Consider the following 23,206-nt stretch of genomic DNA (forward strand, 5'->3'; position numbering starts at 1 on the left):
CAGAATTCAAACAACTGCAGGCCAGCTCGGCTAATCAAACAAGACGGGGCTATATAACTCAAATCCACAATCATAAAATAAATGAAATTATCGCCATACTTCTTCAGAGGCCACATTGCCCTTATTTCTCTCACCTCTGGTGCATCCTGAAATTCAATAAATAATCCTCCTAACTGACAGATGTCTTATAATTCACCAAACTGACACGTGTATAAATACACATATGACCTGCACGTCACAATGTACCTAATACATGGGTTAGAAGCTGCCTGACTGATATGTATGCTTAAAAACAATATTTTAGAATCCAGTGGTCATATGTCAGAATCCGTCAATCTGACAAATGTTTTTGATTCCAAATAGCTGACGGCAATGTGTGTTGGTAAGAATCAAGAATCTACATCTCTGAATCCACCTTGCTGACACGTGCTGGTCTCAACGCATGTCAGAAGAGTCAAACTAGTTCACACTAGTTTACTGGTTCACACTAGTCTAAAACTAGAATGCAACTAGGTGGCTTCAAACTTTCCGACACACACAACCACATTATAATATTAATTTGACACATTATAATCAATCAGACGTGCATTAGACTCCACCTCCCTGACACACATGAGAATCCACCCAACTGCCACATGTGCAAGAGTCCACTGACTGTGTTAGATAACCAAAGTATGTTACTGTCAGCCTTGATTAAACGCACTGTGATCCACCAGGTTGGCACGAGTTTGAATCCACCAAACTGAAGGATATTGAACCCAGCAAACAGACAGTGTTAGAAACAACTTAGCCGACATATTAGAAGCCACATAAATGCCACAAGAGACATCACCTAACTGATATGTTATACTTCACCAAGCTGAAGTGTGTTAGAATCCAACTAAATGACCCACCCAGGTTAGAACCCATCACGTATCCATCTAAAACAGCTTGAGGAATCCACATAGCCGACTCAGAACTAGATCAGAACTAGTTGAGCCAGTCCATTGCCCCACAGTAACATCCAACAGTCACAACAGAACACAAGAGGAAGTCTTTGATTCATAGGTAAAGACTGTTTTTAGGAGAACTACGTGATTTCATACATCAGTACTCAGTATTTTAGGAGCAAGCACACTGTGTGATTCATTCATTAGTACTCAGTGATTTAGATGCAAACACAGTGATTCATACATTAGCACTCAGTATTTTAGGAGCAATCACACTGTGTGATTCATTCATTAGTACTCAGTATTTTAGGAGCAATCACACTGTGTGATTCATTCATTAGTACTCAGTATTTTAGGAGCAAACACACTCAGTGATTTACAAACAAACACTGATTCATGCATTAGTATTGTTTTAGGAGCACACACACGATTTGAGTTGTACTGTTTTTGGGAGAAATTACTCCACATGCTTCATACATCAGTATTTACTCGAGCAATCACAACACAAGATAAACACAGTAGCCAAAACAGAGCAGAGGTGACATTCTCGTGCATGTTCTTGCATCCTCTGTTCCTTCAAAGTTATAATTATTTATTTTCTTAAAGAACCTGTGCAATCAAAATTTTTCCTTTCTAAATAGGCATCCATTGAAGCCATAAGAAAAAATGTACATTTACTTTTTTCACAATTTATAAACATGAAAATCAAATTTCTTGAACAAGAGAACTGGACAGAGAGGGCATGTTCCTCCTGCAATAAATATTCGCTGATTCACTTTTGATACAACAGCCCACTAATTAGGACACTCTATACAGTATGTAGCTGGCTAGCTATCAGAACATGTAGAACCGTATGGAAAATGACAACGATGCTTACATCGATGACACCAAAACCAGCTGAATCAGCGGTAGGATCAGAGCGATTCAGTTGTACGTGCATGAGCCGATGCTGGTCAATCCCGCTCATAGAATCATTGCTGCCTCCACCTCCGAAGTGGGATCTTTTTATGCAAATCTCCTAGTTGACAACGTCAGAAACAAGGTCTTACATACCAGGATTTTGTACCAATACCAAATCCTCCAGCAGTGGGCAGTAAAAGAGCTTTTTTGCTTTCAGAATGAAACAATTCATTCAAAATCTCAGCAGAATGAACAAATGCCAAATAGCATAGTACATTTTTCTTGGTTCTTTATCTATAATTGAAGGATAAAAAAATAATGCTTGCACAGGGTCTTTAAGGCAAACAAAATGTCTGGTTCTTTTGAGCTCATGACATGCCCCATTACCTGCGCATCGATAATCTTCTGCTTGGCATCGATCACGGCCTGCATCTCTGCGTGGTCCCTCTTCAGCTCCTCCTCCACTGCCATCAACCTGAGAGACAGAAGAGCCCAGTGAGCTCTGGGGCATCCAAGCCACAATCTGGGCTTAATGCGAGCTTTGGGGGGTGAAGCTGAAATTTGGGGGCATCTGCCTCTGGTTTTGAGGATGTGAAATAAACAGGCCCATTGCCCATTGCCTAGAGCACTGAACCTTGGACCTCCACAAATATCATAATGAACGAGCTACACCACACGCATGTGTTCTGCACAGTGGAAACAGGAGACATATCGCTGGCACATACTACCATCTAGTGGCCATGAAATGAAACCTCAACTCCCAAAAGGACTGATCTGCAGAAACAATCACATTTCCTATACAATAAACATGCACCTGGGATTTTGGAGACTATGCTGTACGTTTGGCGAATTTTGGGGTGAATGTCAAGTTTGGGGAGTCTGTGAGAGAAATTATGGGGTGTCAGTAAGGTTTAGAGGCGCCGGGAGAGGGTTGGCAGGTTGTGAGTAAATGTGATGTTCGTACAGCTGTTTGTCTATATGAGGTTTGGGGGCGCCTGGCTGTCTGTGAGGTAAGGGGTTGTCCACCTGCAGATGATGCTCTTCATCTGGCTGTCCTTCTCGTCCTGCTGCCTGCGCAGTCGGTCCTCGCTGTCCTCCAGCCGGACCTTGTACTCCAGGAGCAGCTTCTGCATCTGCTGCTCCTGGGCCAGCAGGCGCTGCTCGCACTCCTCCAGCCTCCGCCCCGAAACCAGGAGGCGATCCTTCAGCTGCGTGATCTCCTGTTCGTACTGCGCCAGGGAGCAGCCAGTCAGTCTCTCACCGACCAACGCACAGCTATGCACACTTCAGTCCGTAGCACAGGCTGTAGCACTGCAGTAACAGTGCGTTAGCATATAGCACTGCAGTAACTGGGTGTTAGCCAGTAGCACTGCAGTAACAGTGCGTTAGCATATTGCACTGCAGTAACTGGGTGTTAGCCTGTAGCACTGCAATAACAGTGTGTTAGCCTGTAGCACTGCAGTAACAGGGTGTTAGCCTGTAGCACTGCAGTAACAGTGCGTTAGCATATTGCACTGCAGTAACAGGGTGTTAGCCTGTAGCACTGCAGTAACAGTGTGTTAACCTGTAGCACTGCAGTAACAAGGTGTTAGCCTGTAGCACTGCACTAACAGTGCGTTAGCATATAGCAATGCAGTAACTGGGTGTTAGCCTGCAGCTCTGCAGTAACTGTGCGTTAGCATATAGCACTGCAGTAACTGGGTGTTAGCCTGTAGCACTGCAGTAACAGGGTGTTAGCCTGTAGCACTGCAGTAACAGGGTGTTAGCGTAGCACTGAGACAGTGCTAGCTACACTGAGTAAAGGTGTTAGCCTGTAGCACTGCAGTAACAGGGTGTTAGCCTGTAGCACTGCAGTAACAGGGTGTTAGCCTGTAGCACTGCAGTAACAGGGTGTTAGCCTGTAGCACTGCAGTAACAGGGTGTTAGCCTGTAGCACTGCAGTAACAGTGTGTTAACCTGTAGCACTGCAGTAACAAGGTGTTAGCCTGTAGCACTAGAGTAACAGTGTGTTAGCCTGTAGCACTGCAGTAACAAGGTGTTAGCTTGTAATGTTACCTTCTCTGCGTGCTTGCTGTTCTCTCGAGCCTCAGCCTCCTCCTCCTCATACTGTCCATTGTTGAGCACCCAGGCAGCAGTCCTCTCTACAGGGGACATAGAGACAGACTCCACCGGCGACTGCACCTACAGGAGGACGCGCACACGCACGCACGCACACGCAGGCACACACACACACACACACACACACACATGCACAGGCCTTCTGTCAGTGTCCGCAGGGCTTACAGACAAACAGGCAGAGCAGAGTGGAGATGAGGCGAACTCGGCCTCGGTTTGCATACCCTCCATGTTGTATACAGTACTCTATAATTAGGTAATATAATAATATACCATGATATACACTATACAAAACCTGAATATTAGCAAAAACTCATGGGTATACCTGCCTACAATTGAGAACAGAGAAACACGACAACGTCTTGTAAACAAAAGTCAGTGGTAAAAAATATGAGCATAACAAAATTCACTTCAACAAGGCTAATGAACTGTTTTCAAAAATAGCAATACAAATAGGAGCCAACGCAGTGATTCATTTCATGCTACATCTGCTATCGCTGAGTGAATTTTACAAATTGAGCGAAAGCCCATGAAATCTATTTGAATTAACCATTAGCTTTTCTGCACAGTGATAAGACACCTTTGCCAATAATAAATCACTGGAAAAAACCTAGCTTATTAGCTACTTGGTTTGCAAAAACAACAGTGTTTGGTGTATAGTTGTGAGTAGTACAGTGGATAGTTCTATGTATAGTGTTTTGTGTATAGTGTGTATTTTACCTGTTGTGCCTGCGGTGCCTGTTGCTTGTGTATTCTGGCTCTGGGTACGGGGCTCTCTCTGGCAGACAGGTTCTGCGGATGCTGGCGAGCGGCGACATGGTGGGCGGGGTCAGCATGAGGGCGGACGCTAGCGTGGTGGGCGGAGTCGACACTGATGGGGAGGGAGCGCGAGGTGCTGACGATGTGGGTGGCACCCTGTCTGGGCGTGGCAGGGTGCCGACGGGGCGTGGCACAGTCCTCGCTGTGCGTGCTACAGTGGGAGCTCTCCGTGCTCAGGTTCTCCGAGCTGGACTCCACCCCCGGGTTGCCCGGGTTACTCAGGTGGTACACAGGGTTCTGGAAGGACAGCGGCTGCAGGGCGGGGGGCAGCGGCCGCCGTGTCTGGGGGGCGCTCTGGGGCAGGCTGTCCCTCGGGGAGGGCCTGGGGGCGGGGTGGTGGTGGGGGGCGGGGCCCCCGATGGAGACCTGGGAGCCGGTGCGGCCGAGCCTGGGCGGGGCCTGGCTGAGGGGCGCGCGTTCGGGGGGGGGCGCGTGCGACTCCTGCAGGTCCATGAGCGACACGCTGCGGCCGTTCGGCAGCACGGAGTCGCGCTCCTCCTTGTCGGAGAAACTCATGCTCTGCGTGGACGGCTGCTGGCCCAGGAGGGGAGCCTTCCGGAAAAATCCGTCCCTCTCCTGCACCGGAGTCTTTATACTGCGCACTTCACTGCAGGGACAGAAACACACACACGCACATATGAGACTCACCTCTGAGCGCAGAGTGACGCGTGTGGCGCAGTGATACAGAGTGATGTCACGGGCCTACCTGTCGGCCGGGTCCTCGAATATCCTCTGCAGCCCGGAGGAGACGCTGCCGCTAATGTTGGGGGCGGAGCTGTGGTCCTGAAAAAGGCGGAGCTGCTGCTGGAGGGGGGTGGGGCTGGACAGCGAGCGGGCGATGTCGCCCAGGATACGGGGCAGAGGGCCCAGCTTGGCCGCTGTTGCCTGCAGGAAGGAATTTTCACCCTGGGATGTAGGTTACCACGGCAGCGCCAGTGGCCACATCCCCCCGTGATTTGGATGGGGATGGCAGTGGAGGGCGACAGGTGCCATAATGCATTGGGGCAGGGCAGCGTAACCATGGAAACGGTGTGGTGGGGTAAGGGGGATACATTGGCAGAAAGAGGAGGAGGAGGAGGAGGAATGGAGAAGGAAAAACAAAAGGAAACGAAATTAGGAATAAAAAACAACAACACATGCTTCTACTACAGCCATTCCAAAACCAAACGCATGACATGCACCAAAAGCAAACTAGCGCAGGAGGTGGTGAGTGTGGATGGGGAGGGCGCAAAATAACTGGGGGGGGGGGGTGTTATGGGACGGGAGGACATGCTTCAGGACAGAAGCAGTGCGAGGGAGAGGGTTACGGGATGTAGGGAGGGTAGTGGGGTCAACACAGCAAATACACAACTTCCAATTCATTCACATGGGATTCACCTTCAACCAAAAAACCACACAAAACTCCTATTTCCTCAGCAGGAGCCTGTTTCAGCAGATACACACGTCAGCACAGCGCTTCACTGAAACATCCTCAACATGTTAACCTGGGAGAGAGCAAGACTAGCATCCATGTCCTCCGGACTCAGTCAGCTGAACTGTGCAGTGACTGTGCTGGAGAACTACATTACCCATGAGTGCAGATAGCCTGCTCAGCACCCAAAAATGACCAGAGGAGGCATTGCCCAATGAAGTGTAGAGTTTCCTATGACCCTCAATCCCTCTGTCCTCAAGAACACAGTGATCAGATATGTGGCTCCCCACAGGACTCCCAGTGAGAGTCGGTACGTCTCTAGCGTGCTGGGCGTTTGGTGCATTGAGAATCTGGGCCACACACACCCACAAGCCACAATCAAGGTTATATCAGTCAAGCTTGACTCGTTTCATTAATGTGCAGTTCAGAGGAAAGGACAACTGTAAGGAAAATGCAAACATTTTGTCATATGCAGCAAAACAGCGATGGGGCAACTCCAGTAACCTGGACTACAACCATGATAGAAAACACAGCACTTAGCCACAGAAATCAATCCAAAATTTAGAAATACAAGAGAAAATACGTTCAGCGCTGTGCCAAACATAAGACTAATACGCAGCGCAGGGACACCACTTACCATCTGAAGCCTGAAACAAGATCCCACCCACCCTCTGTGTGAGAAAAAGACTCTAATCCCCTCATTCCCAGCTTCAGTTTAGTGGGGAAACAGGCCATTGGCAGGAAACCGACATTAGACTCCAGCATTAGGGGTTCTCTTGCTCTCTCTCTCTCTCTTTGTGCGGGAGGGGTAAAAATCTCTCAGGTGCAGGAGGCACAGCTGGTTAGTGGGACGTCCTGTCTGAGGTACCTTATCCATCTGGGACACCACGTCCCACAGGAGCGCGTGCAGGACGGACAGCTCGCGGCCCAGGTCGATGTAGCCCTCGAAGCCCGGCGTGTTGGAGATGGTGTCTGGGTTGGAGATCTCCATCAGGAAGCGCTTCATGCCCGCCCACTCGTGCTCCAGGAAATCGTTCATAAACGCCATGTACTCCTCCTTATTACCAAACCTGTGGGAGCATCCACACTCACGTCTCTAACGGTACACACACACTCACATCTTCTTCTGTACATCTGCACATACACACTCACATCAACTTGCACATACATACCCCCATCTCTATCTGCACATACACACTCACATCTACTTGCACATCCACACCCCCATCTCCATCTGCACATACACACTCGCATCTACTTGCACATCCACAACCCCATCTCTATCTGCACATACACACTCACATCTACTTGCACATCCACACCCCCATCTCCATCCACACATCCACACTCACATCCATCTGCACATCCACACTCACCAATCTCTATCTGACCATTCATTATAAACAGCAGTTGAGGCCACATTACTTGAAACGTCCTTTGAGACATTTCATGAATTAACATGGATCTTTTTTTTGGACGTACTTGGCGAAGTTGGCCAGGTTCTGGATGACCTTGGCGATGAGCGTGAGGGTGCGGGAGGTGCGGTCGTCGGGGTACTCCTGCATGAGGCTGAAGAGCGAGGGGGACATGATGGCGGGACACAGGAAGCGCAGGAACAGCGAGGCGCTGATCAGACGCGTGCTGATGTCCTGCTTCCCCCGGGACAAGCACTGCTGCTTCCAGGCAGAGAACACCTCCTTCAGCTCCCGCGGGAACACGCTGCAGAGACACGGCACTCAGTTACACGCACGCACACACACACACATGTGCAAGTACACAAATACATATGCACCATCATATATGCTCCTGCCAATAAGAGCTAATGATCTTGCAGGACATTGCAGTGCATGTGGGTGAATGTGCATCCGTGTTTCTCAACAGTGATGATCTTGTAGCTCATTGTGGTGCATGTGTGCGTGTGTGCACGTGTGCATGTGATTCTCATCAGTAGGAGTTGATGACCTTGGAGGACATTCAGGCACATGTGTGTGCATGTGATTCTCACCCGTGGGAGTTCATGATCTTGTAGGTCATTGGAGTGCATGTGTGTGCGAATGTATGTGATTCTCACCAGTAGGAGTTGATGATCTTGTAGGTCACTGCGGTGCATGTGTGCGTGTGTATGGTATGTGATTCTCACCAGTAGGAGTTGATGACCTTGTAGGTCACTGCGGTGCATGTGTGCGTGTGTATGGTATGTGATTCTCACCAGTAGGAGTTGATGATCTTGTAGGTCACTGAGTGTGCGGTGTATGATGTGATTCTCACCAGTAGGAGTTGATGATCTTGTAGGTCACTGCGGTGCATGTGTGCGTGTGTATGGTATGTGATTCTCACCAGTAGGAGTTGATGATCTTGCAGAAGGCCAACTCGCAGCACATCTTCAGGTTGCTCTGATGCTCGGCCAGCTCGCTGCTGGAGCACTTGCTGGGGTCCACTTCACAGTTCTCATCAGACTCATACAGAGCTCTGATAAACTCTCCTGTAATGGAACACAGATACATCACTTCCACCCTGAAACCATCTACAGTCCTCTTATCCAGCTACTGCATCACACACATATCTGTAAAACTATCAATCCTCCAGCCTACAGCCCTGCCAAAACCAGCAATCAGCCAACACTAAGGTGCTAGTGGAGAGCGTCTATGTGTTGCACCTCTGCTCTTACCCAGTGCATCATGGAGGTACTTCTGTCCCACCAGCTTCAGGTACTCCTCGATGGCTTTGGTGGCCAGCGTGTTCTCTCTGAAGATCAGGACATCATGGTCTGCGCATCTGTCCACCTCTGACATCACCAGGTCCGTCAGAAAGTCCTAAGGGCAGGAAGAACCATAGCTAACGGCAAAGCAGCCACACAGGGTGGCCTACATACAGGAAGAACTACACCTAACTTCAGAGTGGACACCCAGGAAGTTGTACATGCAAGAAGAACTACAGATAACTGCAATGTAGACACACAGAGTCCTACACAGAAGAACTACAGTGAAGTGCATTGTGAAAAATGCACCAGAGGCAATACAGCTAATGGCAGAACGTGGAGGGGTGGAGAATACCTGAAAGAATGTACTACATTACTCTCCCTTCTTATTTCTCGCATTCCCAGAAGTCCAAATGGGTGAGCTTGGCCCTTCCTTTACCCTCCCTCCCTTCATACCAGAGAGGAACAGTGTCTGACGCCAAGTTATCTTGGACTCTCAAAACATGTTTGATAAAGATTTGACTCCTGATTTAGAGCCTGTTTTTGCAGACCTAGAGAATGGTGAAGGTTAGAGGACACTGTGCTAACTCAGATTTGAGGATATACGACAATAATTTACTTTGCTAAATTTTACTAAATCCTTATGTATTATCTATTCATCAGTCACATGAATTACTCAAAAGCCATTTTTTGATAATAAAAAGTATGTGCGTGTTCGTGTGTATGTGCGTATATGTGTGCATGTGTGTGTGTGTGTGTGTGTGTGTATGTACCTTGGCCCTGCCCGTGCTCTGCAGTATGTGCACCAGCGCGCAGGCCATCTCCTCCTTGTTCTTGACGCTGATGACGGGCTCCAGCACGGAGCAGAGCATGGTGTAGTTGTTGGTGATGAACTCGGCGAACTCCTTGTACTGCTCCATGGGCAGGATGGAGATGGTCTGGAAGCGGCACTTGATGCGGATGGAGGGCCCGCCGGCCTTGCCCTTGCTGGGGGTGGGGGTGCTCACGGGGTACCACTTCTCCACGAACTGGCGGCCGGTGACGGAGGCCATGGGGATGTTGACCAGGCCCACGTAGTTGTTCTTGTCCTTCTTCTTCTTCTTGTCCACGTCCTTGTAGATGTGCACGGTGACGCTGCGCACGGGCGGCAGGCCGCCGAACTCGAAGTGCTCGCCCCAGAAGAGCCCGTCCAGCTTGGTCTTGCTGGTGGTGCGGGCGTAGAGCACGTCGTCCAGGCACAGCTCGCAGAAGTAGCGCTTCTTGGGCGGCAGGTCCTTGGCCTCGATGATCCACAGCCGCAGCACGTTCTCCGCCCGCCGGCAGTTATCCTGGAAGGGAGAGCGGGGGGGTGGGGCTTTATCGCGGCGGCGGTTTGGACGCAGTGGAGACGCGCACAAAGCATGCGCTCACCGTGCCCGTCCCGGGCCTGTGCTGTGAGGCTCACGGTGACAGCACGGGAAACAGGTGCTTTTCATCATAGAAAACGCAACTGAAGAGTTCAATGGCAAAAAGAACTGGAATAAACCTGAATTAATATCCTCCCCTGTTGGAACTTTAAAATGATTAAACTAATGTGGAATAAACCATAGTCAGTATTACCATCTCATTCAATTATTTGATAGACAGATGAATTACTACACTTGTGCATGAGTATGGAGTGGGTGTATTACAGGTGTATGAGATTGGGAATGGTTTATTACAGCAGTACTAAATTGGGAGGGGCGTTACAGGTGTATTCATTTGGGAGGGGAATATTTCAGGTGTACTAAACTGGGAGGGGTGTATTGCAGGTGTACTAAATTGGGAGGGGTGTATGGCTGCTGTACTAAATTGGGAGGGGTGCATTATAGGTGTACTAAACTTGGGAGGGGTGTAGTGCAGGTGTACTAAATTGGGAGGGGTGTATTACAGGTATACTAAATTTGGGAGGGGGCATTACAGCTGTACTAAATTTGGGAGGGGGCATTACAGGTGTACTAAATTGGGAGGGGTGCATTACAGCTGTACTAATTTGGGAGGGGTGTATTGCAGGTGTACTAAATTGGGAAGGGTGTATTACAGCTGTACTAAATTGGGAGGGGTGTATTGCAGGGGTACTAAATTTGGGAGGGGGCATTACAGGTGTATTAAATGTACGCATGCAGGTGTGCTACCTTATTGGGCTGCACGGTCCTCTTCAGATTCTCCATCCATTTGTCCCTCTCGGCTGATGAGGAACAGCTGAAGCATTTGCTGCCACCAGAGTACGTCACCTGCAGAGGACAAAGCAGTATGAGGAATGGACCCAACACAGCAACACCAACACAGGGGTCAGATCAAACCCACACACAGGAACACCAACACAGGGGTCAGATCAAACCCACACACAGGAACACTCAACACAGATATGAGATCAAACTCACACACAGGAACACCAACACAGGGGTCAGATCAAACCCACACACAGGAATACCAACACAGGCATCAGATCAAACCCACACACAGGAACACTCAACACAGATATGAGATCAAACTCACACACAAGAACATCAACACAGGGGTCAGATCAAACCCACTCACAGGACCACCCACACAGCTATCAGATCAAACCCACACACACAGGACCACCCACACAGGCATAGAATCAAACCCACACACAGGAACACCCACACAGGGGCCAGATCAAACTCACACACAGGACCACCCAACACAGGTATCAGATCAAACCCACACAAGAAGAGCAATTGCCTATACATGGCAAAATAAATAAAAGGTAATGTAAATGCAACAGTATCAAAACTTTACAACAGCAGAATGTGACAGCTGTCTAGCACTACAGCCAGCCTTTCAAAGGTCACATGACTACTGCTTCTGCTAATGAGGGAGCGACAGAGGGGAGAGAGATGGAGCCACAGAGACAGAAAGAGTGGGTGATATATAGGAGAGAGAGAGAGAGGGACAGATGGAATGATAAAGGGAAGAGAGGAAATGACAGTCCTGGTTCAGTACCTCGAAGCAGAACTCCTGTCCCAGAATGCTGCTGTGCAGGGGTTTGACAAAGATGTCTTCCTCCATGCCTAGGTCCAGCGCCTCAACCGCACTGCCAGGACTGAGCAGAGACTCATGGGAGCGCGACTCCTTCAGCTTGGGTAGACCTCGAGCCCTGGAGACAGGCACACACACACAAACACACAAATCACGTTAACACACAAACGCACGGCGTTATACACACCGCATGCACACGCCACTCTCGCCAGCCAATCGGACTGAGCGCTTACGCCGCAACGGGCCAATCAGGCCCAGCGCTTTCTGCATAATCAACAAGTGAGACCGGGCACTTTCCCCGCGATCCGACTGAGCACTTTCTCCACGATCATCCGTTTCCTCAGACTCACGCTTTAACGCACAGCGATAACCGGCGTATTCTCCTCCGCTAATATTTTTTCCGTTGCGATGTAGCCGGGCCTGCGGAGCGCTCTAATGACACAACAACAGCCTGGCTGAGAACGGTCCCCAGTCGCCTTCGAAACGCAGCGGCTGCTCGCTCGGGGAGGCTTCTTCTGAGATGCAATACCTACGAGAAGCAGCTGAAGAGCCACTTGAAGGAGTATCCCCAGAGCATGGCCATACAGAGGACCACCTTCCGTCCTCCCGCTCGTCCCTTCCTCTCTTCCCCCTCACATCTTTCGCTCCCGAACCGAATGAGACGGCGAAGCTGGCTCTCCGCCTCTCCGCCTCCTCCTCCTCCTCCTCCTCCTCTCCGCGGGAGACAAACAAGAGGGCCCGTGCCGGCCGCCCCAGCTCCCCCCCTGAGCCCGTTTCCACGGGAACGGCCTACACGGGGACTCCGCGGCGGGCAGCGGGGGATGGGGGGGGGGCGGCGATGTGCTCACAAACAGCTTCGGAAAAGGGCGTCGCGCTCCGCCAGCGGTATTTAAACGCACCACGCACGGCCGCTGCGTCGCACCGCGCGCACGCTACCAATTTACACGCAAACTAAACGCGTCGCTTTACGCACCTATCACGCTGTTTTTCTCACCTTCAGTCACACACAAAACAAAAGTGCTTTCTAGTCTTTACGATGAACTTATTAAGCAGACGGCCTGACCTGCTGCACCTGTTCAACCAGAATAACACAACAACAAAAAAAACAATGGAACTAAATTATGCACATACATTATTGTTGACAGAGATACCACAGACAGTCACTAATTTGTAAACAACATCCCAGACAGAAAGGAGTTTAGGCTCCAGTTCTGTGTGTGTTCTTTAACATCTGCCTCCACTGTATGACCAGGCTCCTCCCTTTAAAATAACTTCGGGGAAGGGGAAACACTAAAAGCTGTCATATACTGTGCGTCTAACATGAATTGAGGAAACGATGCCTAGGAGAAGTGCTTTAGATTTCATCTTTAAAGAAACGACGGCAGTGAAGCCAGATAATGGAGCAGTCTAGTGAAAGCGTTGATCCAACACTGTAAAAAATGTTATGAAAATTGGCTGACTCCCTGAGATTGCAGTTGGAATGATAAGCAAGAGGAGTTTTTAGCACCTGATTCATAAAAACGGTGTAAATCCCCGGCTACATCACAAGGAGCCCGCTACTCTCCAAAAAACCTTTAACTGTGCCACTGGAGACAAAGCTGCAGTTAAACATGGCAAAACCCATGGCGGAATGACAGTAGGATTAAATAATACAGAAAGAACCACGTCTGCAGAAACAGGTGTCCGATTTGAATTACAGACCAGCTGGAAACTCGGAATTTGAGCACTTCCTGAGGGTGCAGCTGCGATACAGGATACGTCATGCTAACCGATCTTTTCCCTGCTAACGCTAACGCTCTGCATCCAACAGGCGTGTGACGTAGACGCCGTACTGGAGAGTCAACACAGGAAGGGAAGAGCTAGACACACAATCACTCTCTCTCTCTCCATCTGTCGCAGGGCTTAGGGTGTAACTCAGCGCTGCGACGTAATCCCACAGTCCCAGATTAACAAACCGCACAGAGACACAACATCCCCTGTGGGGACTGTAGTTTACAGGTCACAACAGACTCAGGAGCCGGTCCAACAGGACCGCATCTACCCGACAGGAATAGCATGAGCTTCCCTACACACCTGTGCATCTAACACAAACCACCATGAAAGATTATTCGTTTAAGGCTTCACGGTCATTGGACACTGAACTGTACCGTACCCATAGCATTAGCATTTAGATTAGCTGTTAGCCTGCGCGTGAACCCCTCCAGGCCTCCGGTGAAAATCCTGACGGATTACAGACCGTTCTACGTGCTGATCGGGGCACGGTCCTGCGGGTGTTTACCCACAGCTAAGTGCATTTTGGGAGAGAAGCCCCATTAGTCTCCCTCTCTGCCGTAGATTTAACGACCGGGCTATCTGCATCATCTCTCCAGCGCTTAATCCACAGCTATCAGGCTGCTGGCTGCCAAAGTCACAGATTAATAGTTACCCCTGGACTCCCGGTTCAAAATGAACCCTTCCATTCAATAACGCGATAAATAGCTGATCCCAACTGTGTGGGCTGGAAGTTTCAGAGGCACTTGGAGTTTTATATTCCATATTTTGATGCAATGCTTTTATCTCGCTGCTTTTGTGTTTTTTGTCTTTGTGGCCTGATACTGTCCAGTGTTTTGTAATGTGCTCACAAGATCTTATAACTGAAACCAGACTGCTTCCTTACTCTGACTACTGTTACCTCCTTTCTGCCAAGTGCTTCTGGGTGATATAAAGTCCCTCACACTGGGCCTATTCAGCCCCAAGCTAACACCCCACATCCTCCCAGCCCCACGTTCCTGATACCCCCGCAGCTGCCCGAATGCCACAAATGCAGCCAGCTGTCTCTCTGCCTGCTGAACAGCATGCTTGGCATCTATGCTGTGCTAATGCCCTGGCACCATGCTCTAAGAGACGGCCTTTCTCTGTGCCGGCTGCATTATGCAATCTGAGAATAGTGACTTGCTCAGATTAATTGCGTAATCTCAGATTAGCAGTTTTGTCAGACAGGACCTCTCGTCTCACAGCGATGGTGCCAATGATACACATAATATCACTTTAACTGAGCCCCACTCCGCATCATACTGCTTTAATCTGTGTGGTGTGGCATTATCCTTGTGTGAACTGGCTCGGTCACAGACCAGGTCAATTTTACTGTGCACGGCCCGGAAACAAAGACACCATTTACACCACATACTGTATCTGACACTACATGGCCTGGGCAAAGCCATAGCTTTAAGCTTCGAGTCTCACACAACTGGCATCACACATAATCACATGTAGTTTTACTTTACTTTCATTGGTGGAGGTTCAGCATGAATTGAGGAAAACAATTGGAGCAGTTCTTGCTCAGACAGGAATTGGGTCAATGGGGTGCGGTGTCCCAGGCCGAGTGAAGACACACATAACCACAGGGCGGAGTCTGTCTACCTGAATCACAGGGAGGACTCGTCTACCTGAATCACAAAGAGGAGTCTGTCTACCTGAATCACAGAGAGGAGTCTGTCTACCTGAATCACAGAGAGGAGTCTGTCTACCTGAATCACAGGGAGGACTCGTCTACCTGAATCACAGAGAGGAGTCTGTCTACCTGAATCACAGAGAGGAGTCTGTCTACCTGAATCACAGAGAGGAGTCTGTCTACCTAAATCACAGGGAGGACTCGTCTACCTGAATCACAGAGAGGAGTCTGTCTACCTGAATCACAGGGAGAAGTCTCTCCTAACCTGAATCTCAGGCAGGAGTCCCTCCTTACCCAAATCACAGGTAGGAGTCCCTCTCCTCGCCTGAATCGCAGGGAGAAGTCTCCCCCTACCTGAATCTTGAGCAGAATCAGGGCGGGGTCTTCTCCTACCTGAGCTGCAGTGCTCTGAGCTGGGTGACGCAGGTCCTCTTGAACGTGGAGGCCATGCTGCACGGTGCGCGGCCTGGCTGCACAGCAGGGCATTATCTCCCAAAGCCTCTAAAGCCTGAGCGCTAACAGGGATGCGCGCGCGGCGCTCACGAGCGGGAGCGCGGGGGAGCTCTCGGCGCGCGGCCCGAGCTCTCACAGGCGCTCCGCCGCCGCCGCCGCGGGTGCTGCGCTTAATGCTCCCCGCGGTCCCTTACAGTAAAGCTATAAACCGCCGCACCTGCGCCCGGGTCCGGGAATCAAAACAGGCTTTCTGGGAAGCAAGGGGGGTGAGACGGTGCACGGCGGATAGCGGGCGTCTTCCAAAACGCGGCGCGCTCCTGCGCCGCCTCCGGCAGGGGAGACGCCAGCCCACAGCCTGGAGCTGCCTGCTCTCTGCGGTGCCCACACTCATAAAGCCCTTCACTACCCGCGCGGCCCGCTAATGGCTTTTTAAATATGATACACGGCAGGAAGGGTTTTTTTTTGCTGAACAAAGGACAGAGAGCCTCGCTCTCTCTCTCTCTCGCTGGAGGCTGGTTCAACGGCACTCTCACTCTGCTGACTGGGTAAAATACAACCGCACTCTCTCGCTGGTCACCAGCTAATCACAGCCTCATTCTCAGTGGAAATTGGTTGGTTTAAATATAGCTCACCCTGTCACAGTAGATTGGCTAACATAGTGATTTCCCAACTGTTGACTTGTTCATTTTATATAGCCTCAGTTTCTCACTGGACACAGTAGAGTCTCACTCTTTCAGAGGTGATTGGTTTAAAGTCACTTTTGTGCGCTTCTGTCACTTGTGATGAATGAAAACACCTGCATCATAAAGATTGAAATCAACATTCTTATAAGTGTCCCATTTGTATTTCTCTAAAAATTAGTGACAGCTTCAGTAACATGGCCACCAGGTGGCAGTAAAGAGTACAGAGATAAAGCAGGTTTCAGGGAAATGAAGAGATCTGTTTTTATCTGCCAGCAAAATTAAGGGAAGGCCTACCAGTAACTGACAGAAGGATAAATGGAAGACCCACATGTGTCTGTCACTGACAGTTCTACTTGTGACTGTCACTGTCACTGAGATTAAGAGACCTACTTGTGACTGCAACAGAGATAAAACAAAGATCCAGCTGTGACTGTCACTGAGATAAAACAAAGACGTACCTGTGACTGTGACTGAGATTTAAGGGCAGACGTGACTGTGACTGAGATTTAAGGGCAGACGTGACTGTGACTGAGATTTAAGGGCAGACGTGACTGTGACTGTGACTGAGATTTAAGGGCAGACGTGACTGTGACTGAGATTTAAGGGCAGACGTGACTGTGACTGAGATTTAAGGGCAGACGTACCTGTGACTGTGACTGAGATTTAAGGGCAGACGTGACTGTGACTGAGATTTAAACTGAGATTTAGGGGCAGACGTACCTGTCGCTGTCGGTGGATCGCAGGGAGGGGAGCCGGAAGCTGGTGTTGCGGTCCAGTTTGGTCTGGCTCTTCGTCCTCTTGATGGATCCCTTCAGCCGCTTGCTGAAGAAGCCCTGTGGGACGGCAGAAGCGCTGTCACCGCGGCGCAAAGCGTCGCTCGCTCGCGCGGCTATCGGAGACGCCATCGAGAAGCGCCCCTCGCTCGCCCGCCCAGTACGGCGCTCGCTCGCCAGGCCAGACAGACCGTACAGAAGTGCCGCTAGCTCGCACGGTCGCCACACACACCACTGCAAAAGCACTGCCTGCCAGCCTTGCCATCACAGAGAGGTCATACAGAAGCAGCACTACTGCTACACTTGCGTTCTGTATTTGGAAGACATGCGGCTGAGCTCTGTGCAGTGAGATACACCGGGGTGTTACAGTAAGCCCTTCTTCACTACACCAAACTGACCTGCTGATTAATGAGAGAGCGATCTGTCGGGCTTGATTATGCAGGAAGCGCCCGGGGTGGCGGTCCGTGGGGTGCGGTTGACTAGCGGCGCCCCCCGGTGCCGGCGCATGATATTAATAATATTAACATTACGAGTACTGAACGCAGAGGCCTTTGTTCTTCGCCACGCACCTCCGGGCATTCGGGAGATGAACCCAATTAGACAGGCCCACCTTCGGAAGCACGGGGGCAATCCCAGAGTCAGACTCCCGCAGTCAGACCTGCCAGCTGACTTTAAACAAGGCTTCGTCATTAATATTAATTGCAGTCGCTCACAGCTGAGCCGCTATTTGCATATTCATATCGCATTGTATTGGCCCCGCTGCCACATGTAGATGTCTGTTCTCACAGCTCGCGATGCTAATGAAGACTTCATCAGAAGCACCTCTGAGAAGTGAGCAGCTGGAAATAGAGGTCAATCAGAACCCTGAAACGTTCAGAAATCTGAAAGTGACATCACAAAATATCCCATTTTAGGAATGTGTATCTTTTAAAGATAAGGATTATAGCATAAATCACTGCATCCTTGCTTTCTAAACAGGGCACTCTCATAAGTACAAACTGTTGTTTAAGTTAATAAACCAATAATTGGGATATTGTGATAGCTTTCTGGAAGGAATCTCTTTAGTGATTCGTGACATCTGGTCTCTTCTGCAAACGTTAATTTTGTCCTGTCCCGTCTATTCATCAAACACTGATGCTTTCCCAGCTTTTCAGCAAAACACGCACCTTTTTCTCATTTTTAAAGCACTTTGTTTTATCAATTAAACATATCTAGTTTCCCATTGACTTTTTTAAACCAATGACAGTAAAGAGCTTGATAAGATATAACTGCTTATCCAACTTCCAGTTCCATACCACTTCAGATGACCTGTTCATTAGGTCCGTAGCTCTGATGCTCAAATGTCCCTGAGGGTCTTGCACCTTTTTACAGAAGAGTCACAGAGAGAGGCAAACCAGTACTGCGCAATGGACATGTTCCAGAGACAGAACCAGCTCGTAACCCGGGCGGGCGAGACAGATTTACGGACAGCGGTGGTGTTCTCTCTCACCCGCACACGAGGGCTAATGCCACAGTATTTATGAAACGGCCAGGATGAAACACTCGGCAGAGGAAGCAGTAAAACGCCGTAAAACAACACATTAAGAGATCGAGCGAGTGAGACACGGCCGCGCGGGCGACACTACATTACCGGACGGGCTAGCCGGAGAGCGGGGCGCTCCCGCGCTAGCTCGCGGTTTATGGGCTGGGGCGTAATGAATCCGCGCGGCGCGGGCTAGCGGTAAACAGGGTTCACCTGTATTTATGGCTGCGAGCCCGTGGCTTCCCTCCAGCTAAGAGACGGCAGGGCGGGGGGCGACGCCACGGAAAAGATTTAACAGGCGAGCCGGCGGCAGCCACCTCAGAACACGACCTGCTGGCTTCGAGCACGCCTCGCTCTCTCCTAGGACACGCCGTAAAATCAATCAACTCCACGTACAGGCTCGGTGAAGCCCGGTGAGCTGGTGCATAGACGCAACGGTAAACGCCATGCACTGCAGAGATCTGGAAACGCTAAGTTAATGAACAGCAATCCACTCATCTCATACCCTAATATCAAAATCAACCTTAAAGCTAACTGTGAGACGACTTTAAATCCGTCAAAGGGACAGAATTCAGCAGCCGGACATGCGTGCGGGATGCGATGATGCAATGAGGTCTGCACGGCGCAGCGGGGACAGACCTCCTATCGTCTGCTCCCGTTTCACCACAGCCTCCAACGAAGCCACAGCAAAGCCCTCATGCTCTTTTAGGGCACTTTCAGCGCTCTCATTGGCAGCACTCGGGAAAGCAGATAAAAAAGCTTTATCGCTGACTAATGTCATTAAAGCTAAAAGTAGCCACAGCTAGCTATCCGATCTCAAATGCAAGAGAGCCTCAGACGCCGGTTCTCAAATTTTCACATACTCACACAGTGCCAGTTTACGGACACCTGTAAATGAGAGGGAACAGACCAACTTTACAAAGAAATGAGCACGAAGTAGCGCGAGACATTTAAGCGCCATGTTAAAATATTCATAACCAAACGTTCTTTGCAAAAAAGAGACAGTGCACCATTATTTATGCACCACCTAACTTCAGTATTCCATAAACCATTTGTTAGCACAAAATAAATCCACCTTGCTACCAATGCAGGATTTGAGAACAGATTTTAATTTTCCACATTATTTTTGTCCATTCGGGCCACATTAGCTTCATTCTTTACAAAGCTAACCAGTTCAACACTGCATGTGAACGTGCAGTTCTCAAATACAACCGTGTAATGGTCAAAAAAGGTTAAAAAAAAAAAAAAAAAAAAATGCAAGTGCGTTGTGGCCTAAAAACATTTTCAACCCTCTACTCCCTGCCACATAAATAAACTTCCAGTCCAGCCAAGACAAAAATGCCAAGGAGAATTATAACAAGGCCCCCAACACAAATCTTTCAAAACGAGAATCTGCATCTTTGAATCCATCAGGAAATTAAAATGCACCACTTAACAAATTCATTAGGTGATTTATCTGAACAGCAACAGGTCGTGCCGACCAAGCACTGCAACCGTCTACGTGGAGTAAAGTTTGCTCTTTTTTCTGAAGTCATCCTTCTATCCCCCCTTCATTTTCTAAACCTTTTCTGGGACTAAGTGGGACTGTGTACGAGTCTGATAAATTATGCATGACGCTTTATATTCTGGAAAGACCTCAGCCAGTGAAAACTGAAAGACGACTTAAGTAGCATGGAAATGTGAAAGTGCACGCAATTTCATCAACTTTTTAAAGAGAACGTATTTGGATTTAATGATGAATATTTCCCTGGCCGGGCACATAACGTGATGTCACGGTGAGCTGCCGGACTGCCGCTTATTTATCAGTGCTAACAGGGTCCAGCTGAGGCAGCACAACACACATCACAGCCACGGCAAACACCCAGTTTACTATGCCCATCCGTCAAGTGGAGCTAAAAGCGCTCCTGTTAATATGGCAGCGGGTGAGTTTACAGACACTGGAAGAGAACGCAGCACGGACTGAATACGGACGGTGCTGCACGAGAGAACTTAACTGTAGTTGTGTTCTGTCTACTGGCTGGCTGGCATAGCACAAAAAATGATAGTAATTGCTCTCAAAACTGCTCTACAATACTGGGTTTACAATCTGATTTACACCGTTTAATTACGCTTCTGTGTCCCCAGCTCCCCCCGCGCTGGCCCGAGCGGATATTTTAATAAGCAGCTAAAAATACCGAAGAACAAGCATTTGCAATTTCGTTTCGTTCCGGTAGCAAATTAGAATAAGGCTCAAACCTCAAAAAGGTTCCCCGTGAGATTTCGGGGAGAGGGGGCGGAGTGATGTGGAAAATACAGAGCAGAAAGGGCTTCTGGGCTCGTCCTGTTAGGGCACTGTTCAAGCGCATGGGGGGGGGGGGGCACGGTCAGGTACTGAATGCGAGGGTTCCAGGTTCAGGGTTCTACCCTCGCCGAAGGACGGGAGGGTTGGACTGCGCAAGCTCGGGCAGCCCCATTGGGCTGTATGTGAAGCGTCTCCCTATGACTCACCGAGCCTGACTGGCTGACTGCTCAGATCCTGTGCTACGCAGGAGAGCGCGTGCGTGTCTGTGCTCTCCCGAACTGACAACGGAGGTCGTGACAAGCTTGCCAGTGTAAGCATGATTGGGCATTCTATATTAGGGAGAAAAATGAGGGAAAAAGCAGAAATAAAATCACAAGGGAAAAGCTGAATAAATTAGGTCAAAGTTTGAAAGTGAAAGCCAATGTTTGTCCGCTGGAAATAGAGAAGACAGCACAGCCTTGCAATTGGACTGGTTTGCAATACTGCTCTAGCCATTACTGTACCCGTAGCTCAAAGCTAGTGATGTTAAAGTGGCAATTAATACCCTCGAGTTAAAATGATGTTTGTGACGTTTAAACCGATTTCAGCACATCAAACACTAAAATCATTTCAATTATTTGACTAAAGAGAACACTATCATCAGAGACAAAAGCGAATTTTCAGTGGGTAAAACCATTCATACATTAGATGATGGCTTATTATAAACAGAACTGCAGAACATTCAGTAATCTGGCTCGTTTGCTTATCACGAAACAAAGGGTCTGACAGCAATATGGGGCCATTATTTCATCCACGGCCAATTCAAACTCGACGAGCTTTTGCTGGCAATGCACCCTGGGAGAACAGTGCCAGCAGTTCCCCGATGTCCAATCGCAAAGTGGAAAACCCATCCAGATCTTGTTTACCGTTCTAACTACGAGTGCACATTTTACTGAATAGGCATAATTTTACGAGAGACCAACTGGGCATCCATTTTTCATCGAATTCTGAAGAGCAGTTAAAGGGCAGCAATCTGTTTGCCGAACTGATGATAATGTTTGGGCTGGGGGCCGTTTTTAAACGCGCAGCTGTAGCACTGCTTCCACGCGGAGCGGATCGATAACTCCCAAAGCTTCTGGTAATTACGCGTGATAAACTATAAATATAATACTCAATATCAACAGTGCGGTCATTCATTATTTCAGAATTTATGTACACAAGCTATGCCTCGCTGTGGACTGAAACAGAGTGCGACAGGCAAGCAAACGCGCCCTACAGGAAAAGGCGCCATAAAAGAGCGCAGGAAACGCGAGAGGAAAGGAACTGGCGTGCGCACGAGCAGCTGGCTGTGCTGCTTCTACACGCTGTTCTGTGCGCTATGTGTGCGGTGCAGCTCCAGGGTCAGAGCGTACCATGTTCTACCACACCGCTCGCATCAGCACCCACAGGGAGAGGAGCTGCAGGGGGAGGAGTCTGGTTCACACAGCCTATAGGGGGAGGGGCTAAAGGGTGAGGCCTAGACAGAGAGGGAGGGGTTACAGAAGGCGGGACTCACCGGCACTTTGAAGGGGGAGGAGTTTGGTCCGTCCACAGACATGTTCTTCTCTGTACTCCCCAGTCCTGAGATGCTCCTCCTCCTGGGAGACCTGTCGGCCGACACTTCTGCAGAAAGAGGGGAGAGAGAGAGAGACCGTATGGGAACAGCTCTTACACACAGCATGCACTGATAGCCCTGTGATTGAATTTGAAGGAAGCTCTTGCCTTCAAATGCTCCCGCCTCTGCACCAACAGAGCTATGACTGTTCACTGTCACTGTCAAAACAGAAATACACACTGACATTGATATAGTTCTATTGCGCTGATACCAGACACAAAACGAGATGGCAACTGACAGACAATAGGATGCAGACTTCTCAATGAGGAAGCACATATTGCATAATTATTTGTGTCCCTTTGGGACATCCTGACCATCTGTATGAAATGCTGCATGAAATGACAAAAGGTTATTGCTTTCTGATGCATATATATCATATGTGTTTGGAAAATGTACTGACTGATACAATTCTAACCAGTGCAAATAAGTGTATCATCTCAGTTACCTGCAATAGACGATAAGTGAGATGGCTTGTCTGCAGAAGTTTACTGAGGTAAGATGTCCTGTTTTCAGGTAAGTGCTGAGGTAAAAAGCC

At 49.2% G+C, this 23,206-nt stretch overlaps 1 protein-coding gene across 9 annotated transcripts in view; it reads right to left on the reverse strand.

Moving 5' to 3' along the window:
• rasal2 (RAS protein activator like 2) overlaps positions 1-23,206 on the reverse strand; it is a 68,637-nt gene that overhangs the window by 3,180 nt on the left and 42,251 nt on the right. For 6 of the 9 annotated variants that reach the window (XM_064338377.1, XM_064338376.1, XM_064338371.1 and 3 more), the window contains 14 exons: positions 22,573-22,679; positions 17,183-17,295; positions 11,861-12,014; positions 11,026-11,124; positions 9,646-10,200; positions 8,843-8,987; positions 8,512-8,656; positions 7,657-7,893; positions 7,043-7,244; positions 5,470-5,669; positions 4,665-5,370; positions 3,885-4,010; positions 2,856-3,058; positions 2,217-2,304 (listed from right to left, as the gene is read on the reverse strand). In XM_064338377.1, the coding sequence (XP_064194447.1) occupies positions 2,217-2,304; positions 2,856-3,058; positions 3,885-4,010; positions 4,665-5,370; positions 5,470-5,669; positions 7,043-7,244; positions 7,657-7,893; positions 8,512-8,656; positions 8,843-8,987; positions 9,646-10,200; positions 11,026-11,124; positions 11,861-12,014; positions 17,183-17,295; positions 22,573-22,679 (3,080 nt within the window). The remainder of the gene's footprint in view (positions 1-2,216; positions 2,305-2,855; positions 3,059-3,884; positions 4,011-4,664; positions 5,371-5,469; positions 5,670-7,042; positions 7,245-7,656; positions 7,894-8,511; positions 8,657-8,842; positions 8,988-9,645; positions 10,201-11,025; positions 11,125-11,860; positions 12,015-17,182; positions 17,296-22,572; positions 22,680-23,206) is intronic. The other 3 variants (XM_064338375.1, XM_064338374.1, XM_064338373.1) reach the window with 2 other exon arrangements.

This window comes from Anguilla rostrata, chromosome 6, assembly GCF_018555375.3.
Source record: "Anguilla rostrata isolate EN2019 chromosome 6, ASM1855537v3, whole genome shotgun sequence".
In the NCBI taxonomy this organism is placed as follows: Eukaryota; Metazoa; Chordata; class Actinopteri; order Anguilliformes; family Anguillidae; genus Anguilla; species Anguilla rostrata.